The 19,300-nt window shown below is 29.2% G+C and overlaps 3 protein-coding genes across 3 annotated transcripts; 1 reads left to right on the top strand and 2 right to left on the bottom strand.

The window, feature by feature from the left end:
• Window positions 1–6,424: 6,424 nt before the first annotated feature.
• Window positions 6,425–9,141, top strand: Bm7001 (Transcriptional regulator protein HCNGP, putative; the record flags this gene model as incomplete). The annotated part of the gene is made up of 7 exons (XM_001896947.2): window positions 6,425–6,515; window positions 7,132–7,203; window positions 7,451–7,732; window positions 8,043–8,197; window positions 8,456–8,596; window positions 8,673–8,874; window positions 9,014–9,141. 7 exons carry the CDS (start codon window positions 6,425–6,427, stop codon window positions 9,139–9,141), a joined length of 1,071 nt encoding a protein of 356 aa, XP_001896982.1.
• A 322-nt stretch (window positions 9,142–9,463) lies between these two features.
• On the bottom strand, window positions 9,464–9,856 carry Bm10276 (small nuclear ribonucleoprotein, putative; the record flags this gene model as incomplete). Its single annotated transcript, XM_001896948.2, has 2 exons — window positions 9,464–9,571; window positions 9,719–9,856. The coding sequence occupies 2 exons, from the start codon at window positions 9,854–9,856 to the stop codon at window positions 9,464–9,466; spliced, it is 246 nt and encodes an 81-aa protein (XP_001896983.1).
• A 1,683-nt stretch (window positions 9,857–11,539) lies between these two features.
• On the bottom strand, window positions 11,540–15,245 carry Bma-cye-1 (Cyclin, N-terminal domain containing protein; the record flags this gene model as incomplete). Its single annotated transcript, XM_001896949.2, has 7 exons — window positions 11,540–11,717; window positions 11,944–12,179; window positions 12,648–12,782; window positions 13,074–13,214; window positions 13,513–13,842; window positions 14,009–14,272; window positions 15,120–15,245. 7 exons carry the CDS (start codon window positions 15,243–15,245, stop codon window positions 11,540–11,542), a joined length of 1,410 nt encoding a protein of 469 aa, XP_001896984.2.
• Between the last annotated feature and the right edge of the window lie 4,055 nt (window positions 15,246–19,300).

Below are 19,300 nucleotides of genomic sequence, written 5' to 3'. Positions count from 1 at the left end.
TATGCAAAGTATGACTATGATATCTTTTATTTTTAGTTAAAAATAAGAGTAAAATATAAATTGGTGAAGAATTTCAAAGCAAATTATAAAAATATCATCAAATTTCATCGATTAATAAAATAAATATGCATTTTTTAACTGTCAATAATCAAATATACTTTCATGTAAATATAAAAAATGTAAATTAAAATTGATTTCTTGCAAATAAGAAGTATTTAAATATGGTAAATCTTTTTATAAAAAAAAATCACTTAAAAAAGACAAAAAAAGGGCAAATAATATCACTTCATTAATCAAAGTGCCAAATTTGACATTAAAAAAGAAAAATAAAACTTATGCCATAAAAATCAACAAGTTAGTCTAATTAGTAGAATTGGAAAAAAAAACTTTAAAATTTAATATTAATCATTAAAATTAAAAAAAACTATTACCAATCACTGAATATATATATATATTGTGTTGGATAATATGCATGTAATTTGATTTAATATTCAAATATTCAACAGTTTTTAACACATTCATACGACAAAAGCATCCTTTCACTAATACAATACACACACACATACACACATGCACACACATACACACACACACAAACAACACCTGTGTTGATCCAGTAAGGTATATATGGGACAAGTAGAGTCGATCAAATTAGAGAGACGGAAGACGAAGGTATCACATCCTCAATAGATAGAATCTATGATCATTCTTTTCACTCACATTTCCTCTTCTTTTGCCTCAAACTGTTGAAATTGTAGCAGTTGTTGCACAATTAATGATCACTCACTTAACCATCCATCTTGTTTTTTCCTTTGCTTTTTTTATTTCTCCATTAACAAATGAAAGTTGCTTAAAATGAATATTTAATTAAGTAATTAAGGTAGTATAGAAAATTGAAAAGTTGATTAAAAAAGAAAAAAAAATATCAACTTTAATAAATGATTTTTAATAATGATAATATTTAACATATGAGATTTTGGTTAATATTAGTACTGCAACTATCTGTCATATTTCTTGAACTTACCAAACAGTATTAGCAAGAGTATCTTCGAAAACTAAACACAAAATTTTTATGCTACAATTACTACAATTTACTATGTATGATCAAATCCAATAAATCAAAAAAATAAAACCACAAAAATTAAATTATTAAAGATAATCTTGCAAAATAAAGTATTCATCACAAGAAGTTCAGAAGATCAAGTGTTCAACAAATGCATTAAAAATCAAAACTAATCAATATATTAACTAATATCATATATGAGAACAGATACGAGATGAAAATAAAAGAATGCAATTCGTATTCGCAACATGCAACCAATCATTTACGATGACGACAAAATAACCAAATGCTGTGTAAATAGTGTTTACACTTTACATACATACATATATATATATATATATATATATATATACAAATATGTTTACAACATTAGTATGAAATCAGTTTCTCATTCTTACTACCATTTCCTTTAAATGATGATCAAATGACAATATTATTATGATCACATGTCGGAATTTCTTTTCTTTTTACTGCACATTGAATAAATATAATTTATTCGCAACATGCAACCAAACACTTATAAATGATGACAAAATAACCAATTTATTTTAAATGTTTAGAAACATTCACTGCAAAAAATAAAGAAATAGAAAAAAAATAGGATAACAATTATACAATATCATGAAGCATTGATATTTTATATTTGGCATAATAAAGCTTATCTATGATTTAGTTCATTTGCAATGATATATACATATACGTACGTGTACGTTTGTATCTCTACCTATGTGTGTGTGTGTGTGTGTGTGTGTGTGTGTGTGTGTGTGTGTGTGTGTGTGTGTGTGTGTGTGTGTGTGTGTGTGTGTGTGTGTGTGTTGTTTACTACTACGTTAAGGTTAACATTTGAAGAAGGGAGTATTTAAACTGTTAGGAAGAAAAGATTAATAATAAATCTATTTGGAAAAAATAATTTAATGCAAACAAATAAAACACTTAAACAAATATTTATAATGGATTAAATGAAAAAAAAAAAAAAGAATAAAATAAAACAAAAGAAAAGAAAAGAATTCTCTCAACTATATTAAATATAAAATTGAAATATTCAAGTGAATAAAATAAACAACAAATGATTTTCCATTCGGATATTTTATTGAAATTAGTGAGAATAATTGGATATGACAAGAAATTATTGATAAAACGTTATAACTACAAATGAAACCTGTTCTTCAGTATATATTCAATTACAATTTAATATTCAATCACAACATTTACGTCTAATTTTTAATAATTTAATTTATCCATGGAAATAAGATATTACTAATATAAAGAAATAATCATTGGATTGATAATAATGACAAATGCTATCAATCGTAAGACTAATTTTATATGCAAAAAAAAAAAAAAACAGCTTCAAAATATATCAATAATACATCGTTTTTTTTTTTAAAAAACAAAAAAAAGAATTTGCACACAACAATTATAAAATTAAGATTAAAAAATTCGAATATATGCAATAAATTTGATATTTTTCCATCTCTTTCCATCAAATTGAAAAAACCAATGATAATAAAACAAGAAAATATAAAATCAAAAAAAGGCTATAAACATGATCATCTTGAAACACTATTCATTTAATCTTTTATCATAAAAATGTTACATACTGAAAATCAGTAGAAATGCATGATTTCACAAACTTATTTAGTTATTTAAACAATTTGTGCAATTTTGTCATGCCATATATAATTCTCCATTTAATACACAAAATAAAAAAGAAAGGAGATGGATATTTTACTTGTTAAATGATGAAAATTTTTTAAAATTGGTTTGCCGTTTTTTCTTTATTTAACGATTCCAATAGTTAAAAATTAAATGATAAAATAAAAAAAAGAATTTAATTGATAAAACTTGGAATACATAAAGATCTGAAGACTATGTGAAGTCACTAGTAAGATGAAAAGTAATGAGTTTTTTTCTTTTTTTTGATCATGTAGATCACTTTCATCTCTTTAAATATTTTGCATATTTCAAACTATTTCATCATTTATCAACTTGTTAGTTTTTTTTTTTTTTTTTTTTTTAACATATTTCACATTAGAATATTTTCTTCCCTTCTTTTTCCATCAATACCAATATTTTTCTTCTCTAATCGACTTTTCGTTTCGTCACTTCAATTTGTTTATCATTCTCTTTTAAAGCTAAAAAATTCAATAACATTAGTATTTTAAATTTATCATTTAACTATAACTAATATCAATCATTTATCATATTAATCCTTAACCAATAACTAATATTAACCACTTATCATGATTAATAATAAATGCAGTGATTAATGGAGAACCACGACATTTACATAAGAACAGAGGAGTTGAAATTATTTAACTATGAATAGAAAGAGAAAGAAGTATTACATGATCACAATGCTACAATCATTTATCTTAAAAAATGAACAAAAAAAAAGGTACCGCTATTAAAAAGAAGTAAATAATGCAATGCATAATTGTTTGAAATGACTGATATTAAAAAAATAGCAATGATTAAATGTTTGAAGCCAAATTCATATTTAATAAGTAAAAAGTGGGATGAAACAAAAGAGTTTCTTTCTTCTCCTATTCTACCACAAAGAAAAAACTCATATGTTTAAAAGTAAAAAAACAGAACGATTTTTTTTTTTAATTTAGATAAAAAGATGATCGCATGCTCATAACACTTCAGTATGAAGGAGAAATAACTAATGATACTATTCATGAAAAACGATATAGTATAAAAGATGAACAGTTATAACATTGGCAAAAAATAAAAGTAAGAACTTTAAGAATACCTGTCTCGTTTAATATTAAAGAATGATGTTTCATAGTTCGTAAAAATATCATCTATATTGATTAGCATAGTTTAAAATATCAAAATGTTCACTTGTTTTGTCCTATACATTTATTGAAATATATATTTTTTGAAAGTTTAAATTTCGTAATTGAAAATTTTTCCGCATACCAATAATCGTTGCGCTGAGATTTCTGTTGATTTTTCGCATCGTCGATTATGCTTACATTTGTCCGCTTGTCTTATGGGCAAATTCCGTGATTCTATTTACCCTCATTATCTAATTTTTTTTTCCATTCCAAAAAATTGAAATTAACTGACACATCCTATTACATACAATTTTATGAAATGTGCAGTGAAATATTCCCACCCGTTTTTTCATTAAAAACTACTTTTTCAGCCATGTCGTGGAATACAAAAACCCGATATACCATGTAAAAAAATCTATTGTTCCGCTAATCAGATATTCAAATGCTGCAGCGAGGGCTTTTTCATCCTTTCCAATTGAAACTAACGCATAGAATGAAAGAGATGAAATTTCCACAAAAACATAAAGATTGAATATATCATTTGTTACTGAAATCCCAACTATACTCAAATGATATTCATATAAAATAATGAAATTTTCGATAAAAAAGTACTGAAGCAAAAATGTGAAAATAAAAAAAAATCTGTTTCATATTTATAAATTATAAAAAATAAAAGTTAAATAGAAAATTCGCTCTTTTATAATACATTTGTACATAGCAGTTTATATATTTATATAAGTTAGATATAAAAATTTATGTTATTAAAAAATTTAATAACAAATTTATAGGTATAAAAAAAAAGATAATAATGTTATTATCTATCCTGTTGAAATCCATAAAATCACAATCCATGCAACTCAATTCTAGCTCTAGTTTTATTAATTCACTTACATAATTTATATTATTTTACACAATTGTATCACCTTCTACATAGCAAATAAAATATAACTACAACTAATCAGAAGTACTGCTCCAATAAAAAAAAAATCCAATTTTAATCCCAATTTTTCCAAATTAATCTGTAACAAAATTCTTTTAAATGAAAGCAACAATGCATATAATTCATAATATTTAAACAGTGAGAAATAAAACTCAAACATTTTGCAATTTAACAATTGCCCATCGTATCAGCCACATGCAGAACTGAAGTTTGGTTTTTAATCACTCCTTAAAATTCGTCATTCGGACCTCACCTTGGATAAATGCTTCATGTCACAATTTTTTAGCTTTTATCTTTTCATTTTATATTAGTAGTAAATTAAGTTGATGTTAGTATTACTTTTATGGTCCTTTTTTTTTCTTTTTTCGTTCTTTTCAGTTATATTTACTAATTTTATCCTGTTTGTAACTTAATAATGGTGTCAAATTCTTACTTAAATTCAAATTTTTACTGTAACGATGATCAATTCTTAATTGCAACATGGTATCAGTTTTTATTTCCAATCTTTGTAATATGATAGTGGTGCAATTCGTGATTGCAACCTGACAATAGTACAATTCCTGTTTACAATTTGGTAATCCTACATTTTGTGCTTGCAACCTGGTAGTGATATTAATTTCTGTTTGCTTCTGTTTGCACATCTGTAGAGTCACCAATTCGTGCTTGTATATTATAGTAGTACAAATTTGCTTAATAAAAATTCGTATCTTAAAAAAATGGATTTTGGTTATGGTATTAATTCCTTTACAATATCATTTTATACATTACATTTTTATGCAGTTAGCAAAACATAAAACGATATAGAGCTAGAATAAGCCGCTAAGTTGCTATCATCTTAAAATTTGTTCAAAATTTTGCTAGATTAAATCAACAATATTGTTCTAGATGCTATTTGCATGAATTCAGTAGCATTTCATTGTAAATGAAATTTGGTGAATTGAAATCACAGTATAAAAAACTATCTAATATGAACTTAGAAGGTTGCAAATAAAATTTGGTTAGAAGAAAATATTAACCAAATTTTATTTGAGGTGCTATAAATAAAAACTGAAATAATTTGAAGTTGTAGGTAAACGTTGTTTAAAGAAAGAACTAATGTCGGAAATTGTATATTGTGATACAAATTTTCATTTGTTGATTTAGATGGAAGTTTTAGCATATTAAAATATTTTAATGAAAAAAAGTTGGTAATTATGTTTCAATTGAATCACGGAAGGAAACTCGTATTGCTACTGATTTGTATTTGGTAATGGGTATTTGTCAAAATTTATTGTATAAATTGGTTTAGTTTTCTACAGCAGGGTACAGTGATGGTTTTGCATATTTATTTCGAAAGGAAAAAAAAGTTGAATCTAGAAAAGAGGAAAAAGGAAGGTGTTCGTAATTATAGTGATGCAGTCATTTTTCATCCTTTTTTAATGTTAGAAAAAATGTTGAGTGGTTATATTGTAAAATATTATTAGTAGTGATAGTATTTGCATTTTTGAAATTGGTCTTTGTTAGCTTTGTGTCTTTTTACTAGCTGGCTCTCACTGCCTTTGACAGTTGTGGGAAAAATGTTGCGTAATAAGTATGATACGTTTAATTGTTATCATCCAACGTAAATAAATAATGTGACATTTTGTTGCAGCTATTATGAATCACTTAGCGGAATACTACAGTGATGATGAGTCACCATTTAGAAAAAATTCCGAGGAGGAACAGAGCCTGAATAATAGCGATAGAGGTGATAGCTTTAGAAATTTCGGAACTTAGTTTTTTGCATGTTTTAATCACTAGATTTAAAATGATGTTTTTTAAGTTGCTAGATTTATTATTCAATAAATTGTTTTCTTCCTACTTCATTTTCCTTCCTGTTCCGAGCCAATCTTTTAGTAAAGTATGATTATTTTTAATTTTTTTTTTTTTTTTTTTTTTAGTGTGTTTGTCATTTTGGTATCCTTTCTAGATGATAAGGAAGATTTTTCAAACGGAATTTATAAGCATTTACAACTACAGAGTAAAAGCAAGAAAATTTTCGAAGTTTTACTTATATGTAATCGAAAAAAGCCCTATACTTTTCTTATGTTTTACAAATCTTTTATCCAAAAAAAAAAAAATCTTTTATCCATCTTTTATCCATTGTTTATGAAGGAAGAATATAAGATATTTCGTGGGTGCGAGGGAGCAAACAAGTGAAAAACAGGATGTGATAATGCCACTCTATTTTGTCAACTTTTCAATTATGTCGACTTTTGATGAAGTTTTGCAGGGGATAAAAATTAGTAATACTTACCCGAATAATTATTCTCTTGTTCTGCGTGTTGGGTGCTTTTCCGAGCTAAATGATTTCGAAGTTTCAGAACAAACATCAAATGAAATAAATAAGGAGATTCAGCGAAAAGAGGGACGACGAGATTCGGAATACTGGACAGGTAAGGTTACAGGACACGGAAGTGGGAGTTTAAACTGAACTGAAGTCAGTAAATATATATATGATTTACTTTGATTATTAACAAATCCCACTATAGATATGCCTTTAAATAGTTAGAAAATACTATCCCTAAAATATGACGCTTGGTGAAAATTAATTTATGTATGATTTTGCTGTCGATTTACTTCTCTAATTTTAATACTTTTTCCCCTTCGTAATTCGATCAATAATAATTGTTTCCGATTTAGATGATGCAGCAAATGGAAGCTCGTCATCGAACGCCGACTCGAGTGTCGAATCAGAAAGTAGAATGATTGGAAGCGTTAGTTCATTACATCCACCTCCATTTAAGAAAGCACTGATATCATCTCCAGAACATTTAGTGCAAAATAATTCTGGCGCAGCAGTATCACCATCACAGAATCGAAATCGACCACTTACTTCGAAAAGCGCACTTTACATTACACAAAGTCAGACTTCGCTGGTTTCATATGGTGAACAGGAAGATGAGGAGGATCAGTTCGCTAAAGGTTTACACATTTATTTTTTTCTAGCAAAAATCTTGTTAAAAAGAAGAGGTACTTGATTATAGTTGATGCTTGTGCATTTCTGTACATGTATTCACCACTTATTTAGACTTAATGTTGTTTTATTAATTAAAAAGACATGCGATTTAATCTAATATCCAAACGACAAACATAGTTTTCACTTATGCTCTCATTAGTTTTCTAAAATTATATCGTTATAATTCAGAAAATGGTTAATATGCAGTTTGGACAGGATCCTCCGGTTGGAAACTTTGCCATAATACTTTTTTCTTCACTGTAATATCCTTTTAAGCTGACCGAAAAGCAGTTGCAAGCAAACAAACAGAAGAGAAAGGAAGTTCGGAATCAACAAATCGAGAACCAAAACCACCACCTGGTCATGAGGACAGTCGTTCACCGGATGAAATTGCTGTAGATAGTGCAGTCGAAGAAGGTTTACGAGAACTTGTAAGTATGCTCACTCAAATCTATGGTATAATCTGCTATGTTTAGTGGCAAGAAAAGGAAGAAGTAGACGGAGACGAATGTGCGGAGAATCCCATGAAATAGTATTGGTCCAGAATCAAATGGGAAAATGGAAGGGAAGGATAACTTGGAATCAACAATTCGTGAACTAGAAACCAATGGAGATGTCGTTTATTAGATGGAATTGCTATAGATAGTTTATTTATGAGTTCTGGTAAATCTTTTCTATGCATTTTATAGGAAAGGCAACATATCGACCAGAATCTTGATAGTTTGACACCAAAATCAGCGGAAGGAAATGATAGTCCGCAGATTCATGATGATCCTGTGGAAATACGATTACCACCATCGCCAGTCACAAAATGCTCTGCTGAACTTGAGGTACAAAATTTATTCTTGGAGTTTTCATTGAAATGAAGGTCAAATTTCAACAAAAAAGATAACGCTTATGTTGCAGGCAAGATTTCGAGGATTTTTTGAAAAAAAAGCACAAGGAGCTGATTTGAATGCATTAATACAAAAAAGGCGCGATTTCAAAAACCCATCAATGTACGAAAAATTGATTGAAAAATTCGAGGTGGACGAACTGGGTTCAAATTTCGCACCATCAGTTTTTGATCCACACGGTTTCACAAAGGACTGCTTCTATGACCAGATTTGTAAGTACTATGTTATTCTTTTTCCAGTTAATTTTCTTTCCATAAGGTTGGAGCATAAGAGGAAACTTTTGATTCCAATGAATCAATCCTACAATGTAATAATTTGTGATACGAACCAAATAAAGCCTTTTCTCTTCAGCAGTACTGCAAAAAGAAGCGATGGAGAAGTTCAATGCTACTGTTGAGAAGAAAACAATGAGTGGAACTGCGTCTGCTAAAGGAACTGAAGCTAAAAGGAAATCACGTTTTGAAGGTGCCAAAAAGTGACTTGCTTATTATGATAATTATTGTTGGATCTCATAATAGTTCTACAACAGTGTTACTGTTTTGTTTGTATAGTAATATAATTAATTGATAGGATTTTTAAAAACTCGAACCTTTATATAAAGCTTCACTGCAGTACTATGTTGCCTTCAAACCTTTTAATAGTTCATCTCTTTCATTTAAAAGGTATTTTTTAAAGCCATTTTTTCTCCAAAGACTGTCGTATGTTTTAAGGTCACCAAAAATAATTTGTTCAAGCAGATAGTTCAAAACAAATAATTAGTGTTTTTGCTGAAATCAGTTTCTTACGGCAGATATAAATAATTTATCCCTTCTCCGCTGTAGTATGTACTAGATGTATTGTTCGTATATGCTTTCCATTTGCCATAACAAGGCCAACCATTCGGGATTCCAATTCATCTTTCCATTGTTCCTGGAAGTAAACTAATAGTAGACGGAATTTATGATCACACAAATACCGTAATTCAAATTTCATCCCAACTAAACAACCACATTACACTACCCCGATATTATCCCATGAAATCTATCAATCATTTAGGATAAAAAATTTCTTAATCACCTTACAACCACTAAGAATTATATTTGGTGCGTTATCAGTGCACACAAATTTCCCTTCAATTATACGTCCATCCGTTAATTCGAGTCGTAAAATCTTCCCAAGCCATCGACGTATCCCTAAATCTTCTTGATCCGGCATAATAATTTCTCCTACAAAGAATTAAAAAAATTAAAGAAGCTTCAGAAACATTTGCAAGGAAAATACGAACAATTTGAAAATTGCTGATGAGATATTTTGGTAATGGAAGGAAGAACGATGATTAATGAAAAGTGATCATCCTCCAATGCGCGCACATTAAGATAGTTCTATGATATTTCCGACCCAAAAACCAAAAACATAGCTAAACTGAACAATTCGAAAGCAAATCTTAACATCGGAGAGCCTCACCTATACCTGATCTAGGAGATGCAAAATCATATTCCCAAATGAAGTTCAAATTTGAAAATTACTTAATTTTAAGCTTATATCATAATCTTGTAAAAATGTTACATACATTGCTGAACTATGAACAATTCAAATATCTTCGATTACTGACCTTGAATTCACCCATTTATTTTATTTTCACAATATAATATACATGTAACAACAATACATAATGCATAAACGTTTTTCTTTTAAAGTTAAAACCATTATATGTCTGATGAAAAACGATCACATACAATCATGGTAGGAAAATGTTTATTGCTTGACGATTTCAATGGCTAATAAGATAGAAGTCTAAAAACATGCATCGAAATCAAAAAATACAAATTGCAAGTGCAAAAGAAAAAAAACAAGAGAACATTTCTTCATTTATAATGACGATTCTTAAACATTACAAAACAGATGAAGCCGATTCTTATATATCAACCGATAGAAAAACATAAAGCAGCTACCATCTTGACTCACAGTTTTATGCAAAAACGAAGAAAAAAAAATTTTCAAATCATCATATTTCGATTATTTCAGAACTGAAATGTTATCATTCTCTAAATAGACGAATGCTTATTTAAATTTTCAAAAAAGAAAAAAAAAAAAAACAAATGAGAGGATGAACTGCTTAATGATGTATACATTTTCGGAAATTTTCTAATATTTTTAAGTAAACTCTCGAATACAAAAATTTTTTTGTTTGAAAATTTCATTTTGAATCTTAATTTGTGTAAAAATAGCAAAATATTGGTTAACCACAAAAACAAGCATGAACGGAATTGTCAACAAGAAGTGATAGCGAATGTTAATGTGGAAATATGAAACATTAGTAACACACAGTATAAAGAAAAATGAACATTTTCATCCATAATATGCTGTTATTCTCAATCAAGCATATAATCCATGTAATTATGAAGTAATCATGTTGTTAGACGATCATTGAAATATACAAAAATTAATTGTAAATCAAACATTTTGCAAAAACACTGAAGTATTTCAATCCATACAATGAACAGAAAAATGAAAGCAAGACGATAGCAAATTCTGAAATTTAAATTTTCTCACTTGAAACTATTATGCAAATTGTTGGCAGTAAAGACTTGAAATGCATGGCTCTTAGTGAGAAGAAACACAGTAGAGGAAGAAATAAACTGTAAGTTCTTACATAATTCAAGGAAAAATGTAGAGCAGAAATAATTTACTTATATATTAAAGTAAAAGTAATTGAGCGATAAGGAGTAGTCTATTTATATGTTAGAGTAAGAATTTAATTTGTAAGTTGAAAATGATTTAAAGTATAAGTAATTTATTTATATGCTAAAAACAAGAGCAGTTGCTATTTTTCATAACGAATTCAACCAAATGGTGGCAAAAAAAGAATAATTACGATGATATTTTGAAATTTCGAAATCAGCGACTTATGGTCACAAGTGAAGTCAAATAAGCAATATTTTCATTGGTGAAAACCATTCTTCTTTGAGTGCACATTCGCCTATAGATAGCACCATAACTTTTTTCATTTCTAATCAATTCTAGTATGGCTGATGCAAAAATAGGTGCTAGTCGTTCGGCTTCTGCCTTCGATACTCTGAAATTACATATGCTTTTTCCCTTTGCTGTTAATTTCACATGAACCTTTTCGTGAATTGATAACAGAAGAATCGAGCGTCACAACAAGAAGAAATAATCAATTCCCATAAGAAATCAATGGGGAAAATGTCGAAGTGATTTTAAAGAACTGATATGCTTCTTAATTCTTTCCAAAAAAGAGTCCGAAAATTACATAAGAGTACCGCATCAATCGATCTATATACCTTGCTAAACGATGTAACTTATCTGGAAATTCAACTCCTTCCAGTGCAGCTGCAATGAATACTGAAATAGCTGCAATAACCGACGGTTTCATACAGCATGTATTATAGTCGTATGATGCTATTTCACTAATAACTTTAGCCAATGTATGAACGCTAAGATCGTAATGTTCCGTAAGACGACGGATAAATTGAATGGCACGAGGATATTTCAGATCAAAATTCAAGAGATGTAACACCTGAAACAAAAATTACGAAAAAAAAAAAAAAAAAGAAAATTGCAATAGGAATAGAAAAATAACCGTAAATCTGAACGATTCTAAATCCACGCAATCCCACCATCGCGAAAAGATAAGATTGTGTTGAAATAATTTAATATCTTAATGACTTGTCACTTAAAAAATGAAATAGCTTACAATATGCTCTGTCCCTCTTTTTCAAGAAATGTGTGTTTCAGAAAACTCGAAAACAGATAAATATAGCGGTAAAATCAAGAAACATCAAACACATTAGACACATAAATGTTAGACAAAAGATTTTAAAGAAGTAAATATATGATTTGATCTTCGTAAAATCATAAACTCAATTAATCAGAGCATATGAAAAAAAGCTGCAACAATTTGGTATTTTGAGATCTTCTTGAAAACTTTCGCCTTAAATGAATTAATTACTAAGAAAAAAAATCATTAAAGATACAAATATCTTACATTAATTTCCGCCCGCACGATCTCCTGCTTTGTATTGTCACAAGAGCTAAGATATTCAGATATTTCAGGTGGATAAATTTCTTCATATTTGGCTGCTACAACAGCACAGCCCAGAGAAATTAGTTGAATTTCTCTCTGAAAGCATTCAAAGTTCAAATAATTAAACAGGAAAGACAATAACACAGATAAACGATGAATGAGCACACAGATCACTACTTCTTAATACACCAAATAATTAAAGATAATCAACTAAATAAAATTTTAAAATAATTCCTCCAGCACCTACTTATATTTGTCTCCACATTTCTTGGAATAGTTTAGTTTTTGCGAATTTCGCCTTAAATCCCTTTATCTTGCTTCTTCATGATTCTTCACTACCATCTTCAGTTTTATTTCTTGTTTTTAGCAAATAAAGTTTTGTGAAACCTTTTCAAGTGTAAAGCGTCGTGCCATTAAACAACGGTCGAAGAGATTAACCGTTGTTAACTGTGTCTCTGGTAACAGCTTGAAAGTAATTTGCATGCGAGTAATCCAGTCTATTGCAATCATTCGATTTCTGGGTGTGATCTAAAAATTTAAGAATAACGAGAAAAATAAAAAAAGCATTTGTATAAAAGATGCATCATGAAAAAAGCATTAAATTTATTACGACCCATAAATTCTACTTAAAATTTATTACTTAATCTACAGTATCTATTGCGACTTTAGTTCCTAATATCCGGCTTATGGTAATTAGAAACAAGTATAAACTTGAATGGTTACTATATTTACTAAGAACAAATGTCCATATAACATCTTAAAACGAAAATTTTATGACAGAAATTCAATCATAATGTAACTTCACTATATTTTACAATGAACAAACCCTCGATCCGTGCAAGAAATTCGACGGCACCACTCCTTTATTCTCGATATAAAATAAATAATCCCAATTATCAGCTGCATACTGTTCGCAGTATACCACTTCGTTATTGTATGTGTCATCAGAACTACGTTTTCCATTACAAAATGGTAACGGTTTTAACAATTTCTTTATTGCTTCCGGTTGGGCAGGAGCAGTTTGCACAGCTATTTCGTTAGAAGTTGGCTTTAGCTTTAAATGCTGACTAGATGGAAATGCATCAGATCTTAAAACATGTCGACTACGCAGATTCATACCTGCATTCGTTATGAGTGGTCCGAGCTCTGTCAAACCCTAAAAACAGTTATATAAAGAATTAGCTACGCATAACGTATTAAAGAATTCTTTGATGGTAAAGAAAAGATTTACTTTGAGCAGAGGAAAAAAAGAAAACAGAAAAGGACTTTAAACGATTCGGATTAATTTATAACGTATTTTCAATGTTTAAGCAATATTCTACCTTGCCTAAGGTGATGCCACATTTAGGTTGCTTTTTCTCCAATGCTTTCGTTCGTACACGTTTTGGTGATGCGGAAGATGATCGCCGCAATTTACTAGAAAGCAACGAAAATTTGCTTTCACTTTCATCTTTGCTGATTTTCTTATTGTCTTCATTTGTTACAACGTTTTTCATATCTGCTAATGCAGCTCTTCGTATTTGTGCTCCTTCTTTCTGATCGTTCAAATTTTTCCCCAAAATCCCGCTTGCCATATTTTTAAACCGCTAAAGATACTTGAATTATCTAATTTCTATTATTTCTCAATAATATATTTAATATTTGACTAGGCATCGAATGTTTTTTTCATTTTTTATAATCTTAATACAAATATCGGTGATTTTATGCAAGACAGATATAATGATCTGTTTCAATTAGCATATCAGCAAAAATGACAAAGCGATAATCGATAATTTTTTTGATTATCGCTTTAAAGACAAGGGATGAATTTGTTTCACTTTTTTGCTTTAATGATTAGTGACGGCATGGGTCTATTATTCTATTATATGAGAATTTGATACCACAGTAACATTAGAACTTAGTTCCTTCCGACTGCTCAGGTGATATGAAAAAATTGGTTATAAATTCTTAGAAGTTAAAAAGCTAGGATCTTAAGCAAATAGAAATTTGTCAGAAACAACTCCGCAATGGATAAAATAGATTGGATTCATATTAACTTTCTGGTTTTATATATTTGAGAATTTGTGGTACAGCTAAAACATTCTGAAATAAAATCAGAATAACGTGAAAGGCGGGAACAGGGTTCCGGAAATCTTTCAGTTAAAGATCTTCAGTAACTTTGTTTTCTACCACATTTCGAGGATCAAGATTTAATTTATACAAGTACCCTTTATTTAAAAAGTATAACGAGAAAAGATATGAAATTAAGTAGTATTCGTAACCTTTCAACCTCTATTGTAGTGAATACATTTTACATTAACGTAAAAAATAATAAAAATACATGGCGAGACCAACTACATGACAAACGACAAAAATTTTGTGAATCTCTTTTCTTTTTTTGGTCTGTTAATAATAAGCCATTACCGTCTGCTATTTATCAAAAATTTTAACAACCTGTAGTGAGTTTTCACTTAGTTTCTTCTGCGATATTTCCATTCCGCCATTTGCGGATGTCGATCTTCCGGATGGTTTTGCAGGAATATTTTCATTCATAGTGCTATTCTGACCACGTCTCAACATTTTCACCTGAATTAAACAATGGATAAAGTAGTGACTTCTTAGATTTTCAAAAAAAATGAGCAGTGGCAATACAAAACGCAACGCAAGTAGTACCGTTTAATCTGACAAACATGTTCGAAAATTTTTTCAAAACTTCATATATTGAAGAAAATAGAAATTATACAAATACAACTAGGAAAATGAAGAAAATCTCCAACTTGTCTATTCATATATTTTACTAACCAAGCTACCATTCATTTTTTAGGGAATTTTTTAAATACAAGTTTGCAAAAACAGTCCAGTTATAAACGACCCGTATACTTTTCCAATACTCTCGAAAGTTTTCAATAATTCATTTTTTTCAGTAATAATAATAAATTCCAGATTACTTCTCTGTTCATAATTATAAAAAAGGGATTCAAGAAATAAAAACACTTCATAATTCAAAGAATAGTTTTCAGAAAAGAATACTGTAAAGAAAATGATAGTTTAGTTTACTGAAAGTAAGCTTTAAAAAATTCCCTATAACAGACACATATGCCTGTTCATTACTCTACCTGACAGTGAATTCAAAGTTTATCATAATAGCCGATAGCATCAAATATGGAGTCTTTTCTCTCACGACAATTTTAATTTTCTATCTAATTAACCGGAAAGTTAACAATCATGGTCTTATATCTTGATATGCAATTTAAGAAAACGAAAATTATTGACCATCCACATGTAAAGAGACATAAATGTCAGCAGAACAACTTCTTCGAGAACCTGTTAGCAATTGAGGAAGTTCTTATCTGAAACTCTAAAAGTAATCTGAAATGAGATTCTAATAAAATCTGAAAGCAGAGAATGATCAAGTAGCATTGTAATTTTATATTTTTTTACGTTCATTTTATAAAACTTCTTACTCGTTTTCGGATCGAATGAAATCTTACTATGAGTGATTGGATTTAAACGAGAAATAAATTTCAAGGGATTTAAATTTTGTAATAAATATCGCACTAGAAGCAAAAAAGTTTTAACAATCATGGTCATTATGAATATAAACTTGTTTTAATCAAATGAAATTTCTTTAAAATCAATTACAATTTTTATATTAATCTAAACTTTTCCGCCTAATTAACCGAAAGGTTAGTGGAATTAGTTGGTTATTTACCAGAAAATTAAATGAATTCATAGAAAAACTCTTCCAGTGCTTCAAATATTTAAATCTTTATTACAGTGTGAAAAGATTATGTTTGACTTAGTGAATAAGTTTGATATACATGAGAAAAGGAAAACTTACGCGTGTTGAGTCGAATGCGTAGGAAATTGGATTATTTTGTTGTTAAAATCGCAAATAACCAAGTATAGAATCGTAACATAGAAATATGGGATAAAATAGGAGTAATCTGAAGATGAAGGTAGTACAGTAGAACACCCGATTAAAAAGTTTCAATTAATGAATCGAAATGCTTAACCAGGATTTTTATGTGTTATGGACAAGTAAGTTAGGCTGCTTCCTTCGATCACTGATTATGATTTGCCCTCATTGTAATAAGAATTTGTAGTGAATTGCAGCTAATTCCTAACCAATTATATATGAACACTATAATGAAACACCGCCGCATCCAGCATTACAACTCATCGAAATTTTTTTTTAAACAAATTTAGCATGCTTGTGTATAGCAAATTGCCGTGCACATCTCCCCGAAACCCTTTGAAATCCATATCACGGCACCCAATCCACGAAAATGAAACAGACAAAGCCAACCACAAACACCCATAACCTCCGTATCCTCGGATGCATCACACTGTGAGGTCAGCCGGCCCAGTGCACATATTACTTGTTGCCCATATGTTTGGATGTTTGGAGAAATTTATTTGAATCCAGCTCCATTAAACCTATATTGATCGAATGTTTTACAAAAATGAGTGCTTATTGCTAAGGTAGTAGTTTAATCCAACTCACAAATAGAAAGAATCTCAGAAAGGACATTTTTTTTTTACAATTATATATTTGAAGCAAACTTGCTGTTGGATTCTCAATACTTTCTTTCAACTATTGATTGATAATGGAAAAATAAATTACACGTGCAAGCAATATTGTTCATTAATCACCATGAAATTAGGCAGTAAAGTAGAAGCTACGTTAATAGTAAGTACTACTCAATAAAATAGATCTACAGAGATAAGTTAAATTAAACTGTTGCTAAAAGCAGAGATTAAGAGTCGAAGTTGCTAAACCAAAACTTCACGGAATAATATTCTATAGCTAATAAAGCATTTAAGCCATCTCCTCTATACTTTCATAAGTCCTTTTAACCAATAACACCCGTTATTTTGATATTTAGCTTGGGCGATCACACCGATCATGTAAATAGCAATTCCTTAACATTCAAATAGTGATCTCCATCGAGGACAGTAAGAAATATGTTTCGCGACATAGTTTATAAACAATTATATAATTGTAATATACACAATTTGAACATCCATTTGAGGGGATAGTGACAACCAATCACAGTTTCCAGCACACAATTTTTCATTCAGCATTTTAATCCTTCATCGTTCAATCTTCTATATTGAAATCAGTCGTTTAAAAAGTGGTTTTAATTTATCATTTCCACTTCTTTTTTTAATAATTACTGATATTCATTACTACTTATTAAACCACAAAACTTTTTCTTTTCAATCTTTTAAGATATTATTTCTACATGATGAAATGAAATCCTCCGTGAAATTAACTTGAGTTTGATATTTTTAGAACAATATCCTCTTCTTTTTTGGTTTCTTAATTTTTCACAATTACAAGTTTAGTGAATAAAACCTCATCGTCGATCACAATTTGACCATTTCTTGAAGCCGCTTCAAAAACTCCAATACTTTACCAAAATCCATAACTTCCATAACTATTACTATGACTTATATTTGCTCCCTTACATTCGTAATATTCGCAACATTCGCAGTATACATTCGTAATATGTTCTGTATTTTTCTTTATTTCAGTTACAGTCCCATTTATGACTTAAGTATATATATATATATATATATATATATATGTCTCGATAAAATTCTGGCATAACTGTTTAATGTACGTATGATTGTTTTATAAGACTTAGTTAAGTTGTACTACTAATAATAACGTGCAACATGTAATTTTATTAGATTATTAGTCCTACAAACAATATCAAACGATAACCTTTGATTGGTTACCAATAACGGTAAATCTAAATAGCTTGCATTAGCGAATCATCTATTTGTTAATATCAAATATACTAGCAGTGATTAAATAACATACTTTTCTCCAATTTGATATCAGGCAAATTTCGAAAACATCATGGTGAGTAATCGATAACAAGCACTATAACACATTATAGGCTACATTAGAATCATGTGTTCATATTATCGAACATATCATATCCTTCACATAACATAGATCTAAATTCGACAACAGGAAAGTCTCGAGGTATCATAGCTACCAAATAATCAGTAAGATGGGACAGTTGCTAGCAAAATATGAACTTTAAACAATCCCATCCTATAATACACGATAACTGCTAACGTAAACATTGCTACGACAACGCCTAACCTAACCGGGTACGTAACAGAAGAGCCAATAAAGCCAAGAGGAGAAAGTAGAGAGGGCACTATGTGTGAATAATTTGAAGATGAAAAAGCCGCGCAATAGTAAAAGACGGCCTTGATGGCCCTGATGAGCGATATTACGAAAAGTAATTGACACTCCGGAATGATAACCGGATAAGTGTTAAAATTTTTTTGATTGCTTTATTTTATCCGATAATGCAGTTGTGATTTTTGAATCAGGGAAAGATTTGGAATTGAGGGGGAGGAAAACTGGCAAGATTTCATTGATTAGAAATTTTGTGAAATATGCCTAAAACTATAAATGAAATAAATGAAAAAATATTGCTCATAAGATTTTATTAACAAATTAAAAAAAAAAGTTGATGCAAAATCGTTAAAAAATTGTAAGGAATTATTGACGACATAATTAATATTAGTCAAGTTAGCTAGATATGTACTTTCTGATTTAAAATTTATCTTTCAATAATCGACAACCTCGTTTTAGAAAAATTTAG

This window comes from Brugia malayi (assembly GCF_000002995.4).
Source record: "Brugia malayi strain FR3 genome assembly, contig: Bm_v4_Chr4_scaffold_001, whole genome shotgun sequence".
Classification (NCBI taxonomy): Eukaryota; Metazoa; Nematoda; class Chromadorea; order Rhabditida; family Onchocercidae; genus Brugia; species Brugia malayi.
Note: the sequence above shows the minus strand (reverse complement) of the source record. Positions and strands in the feature narration are given on the sequence as shown.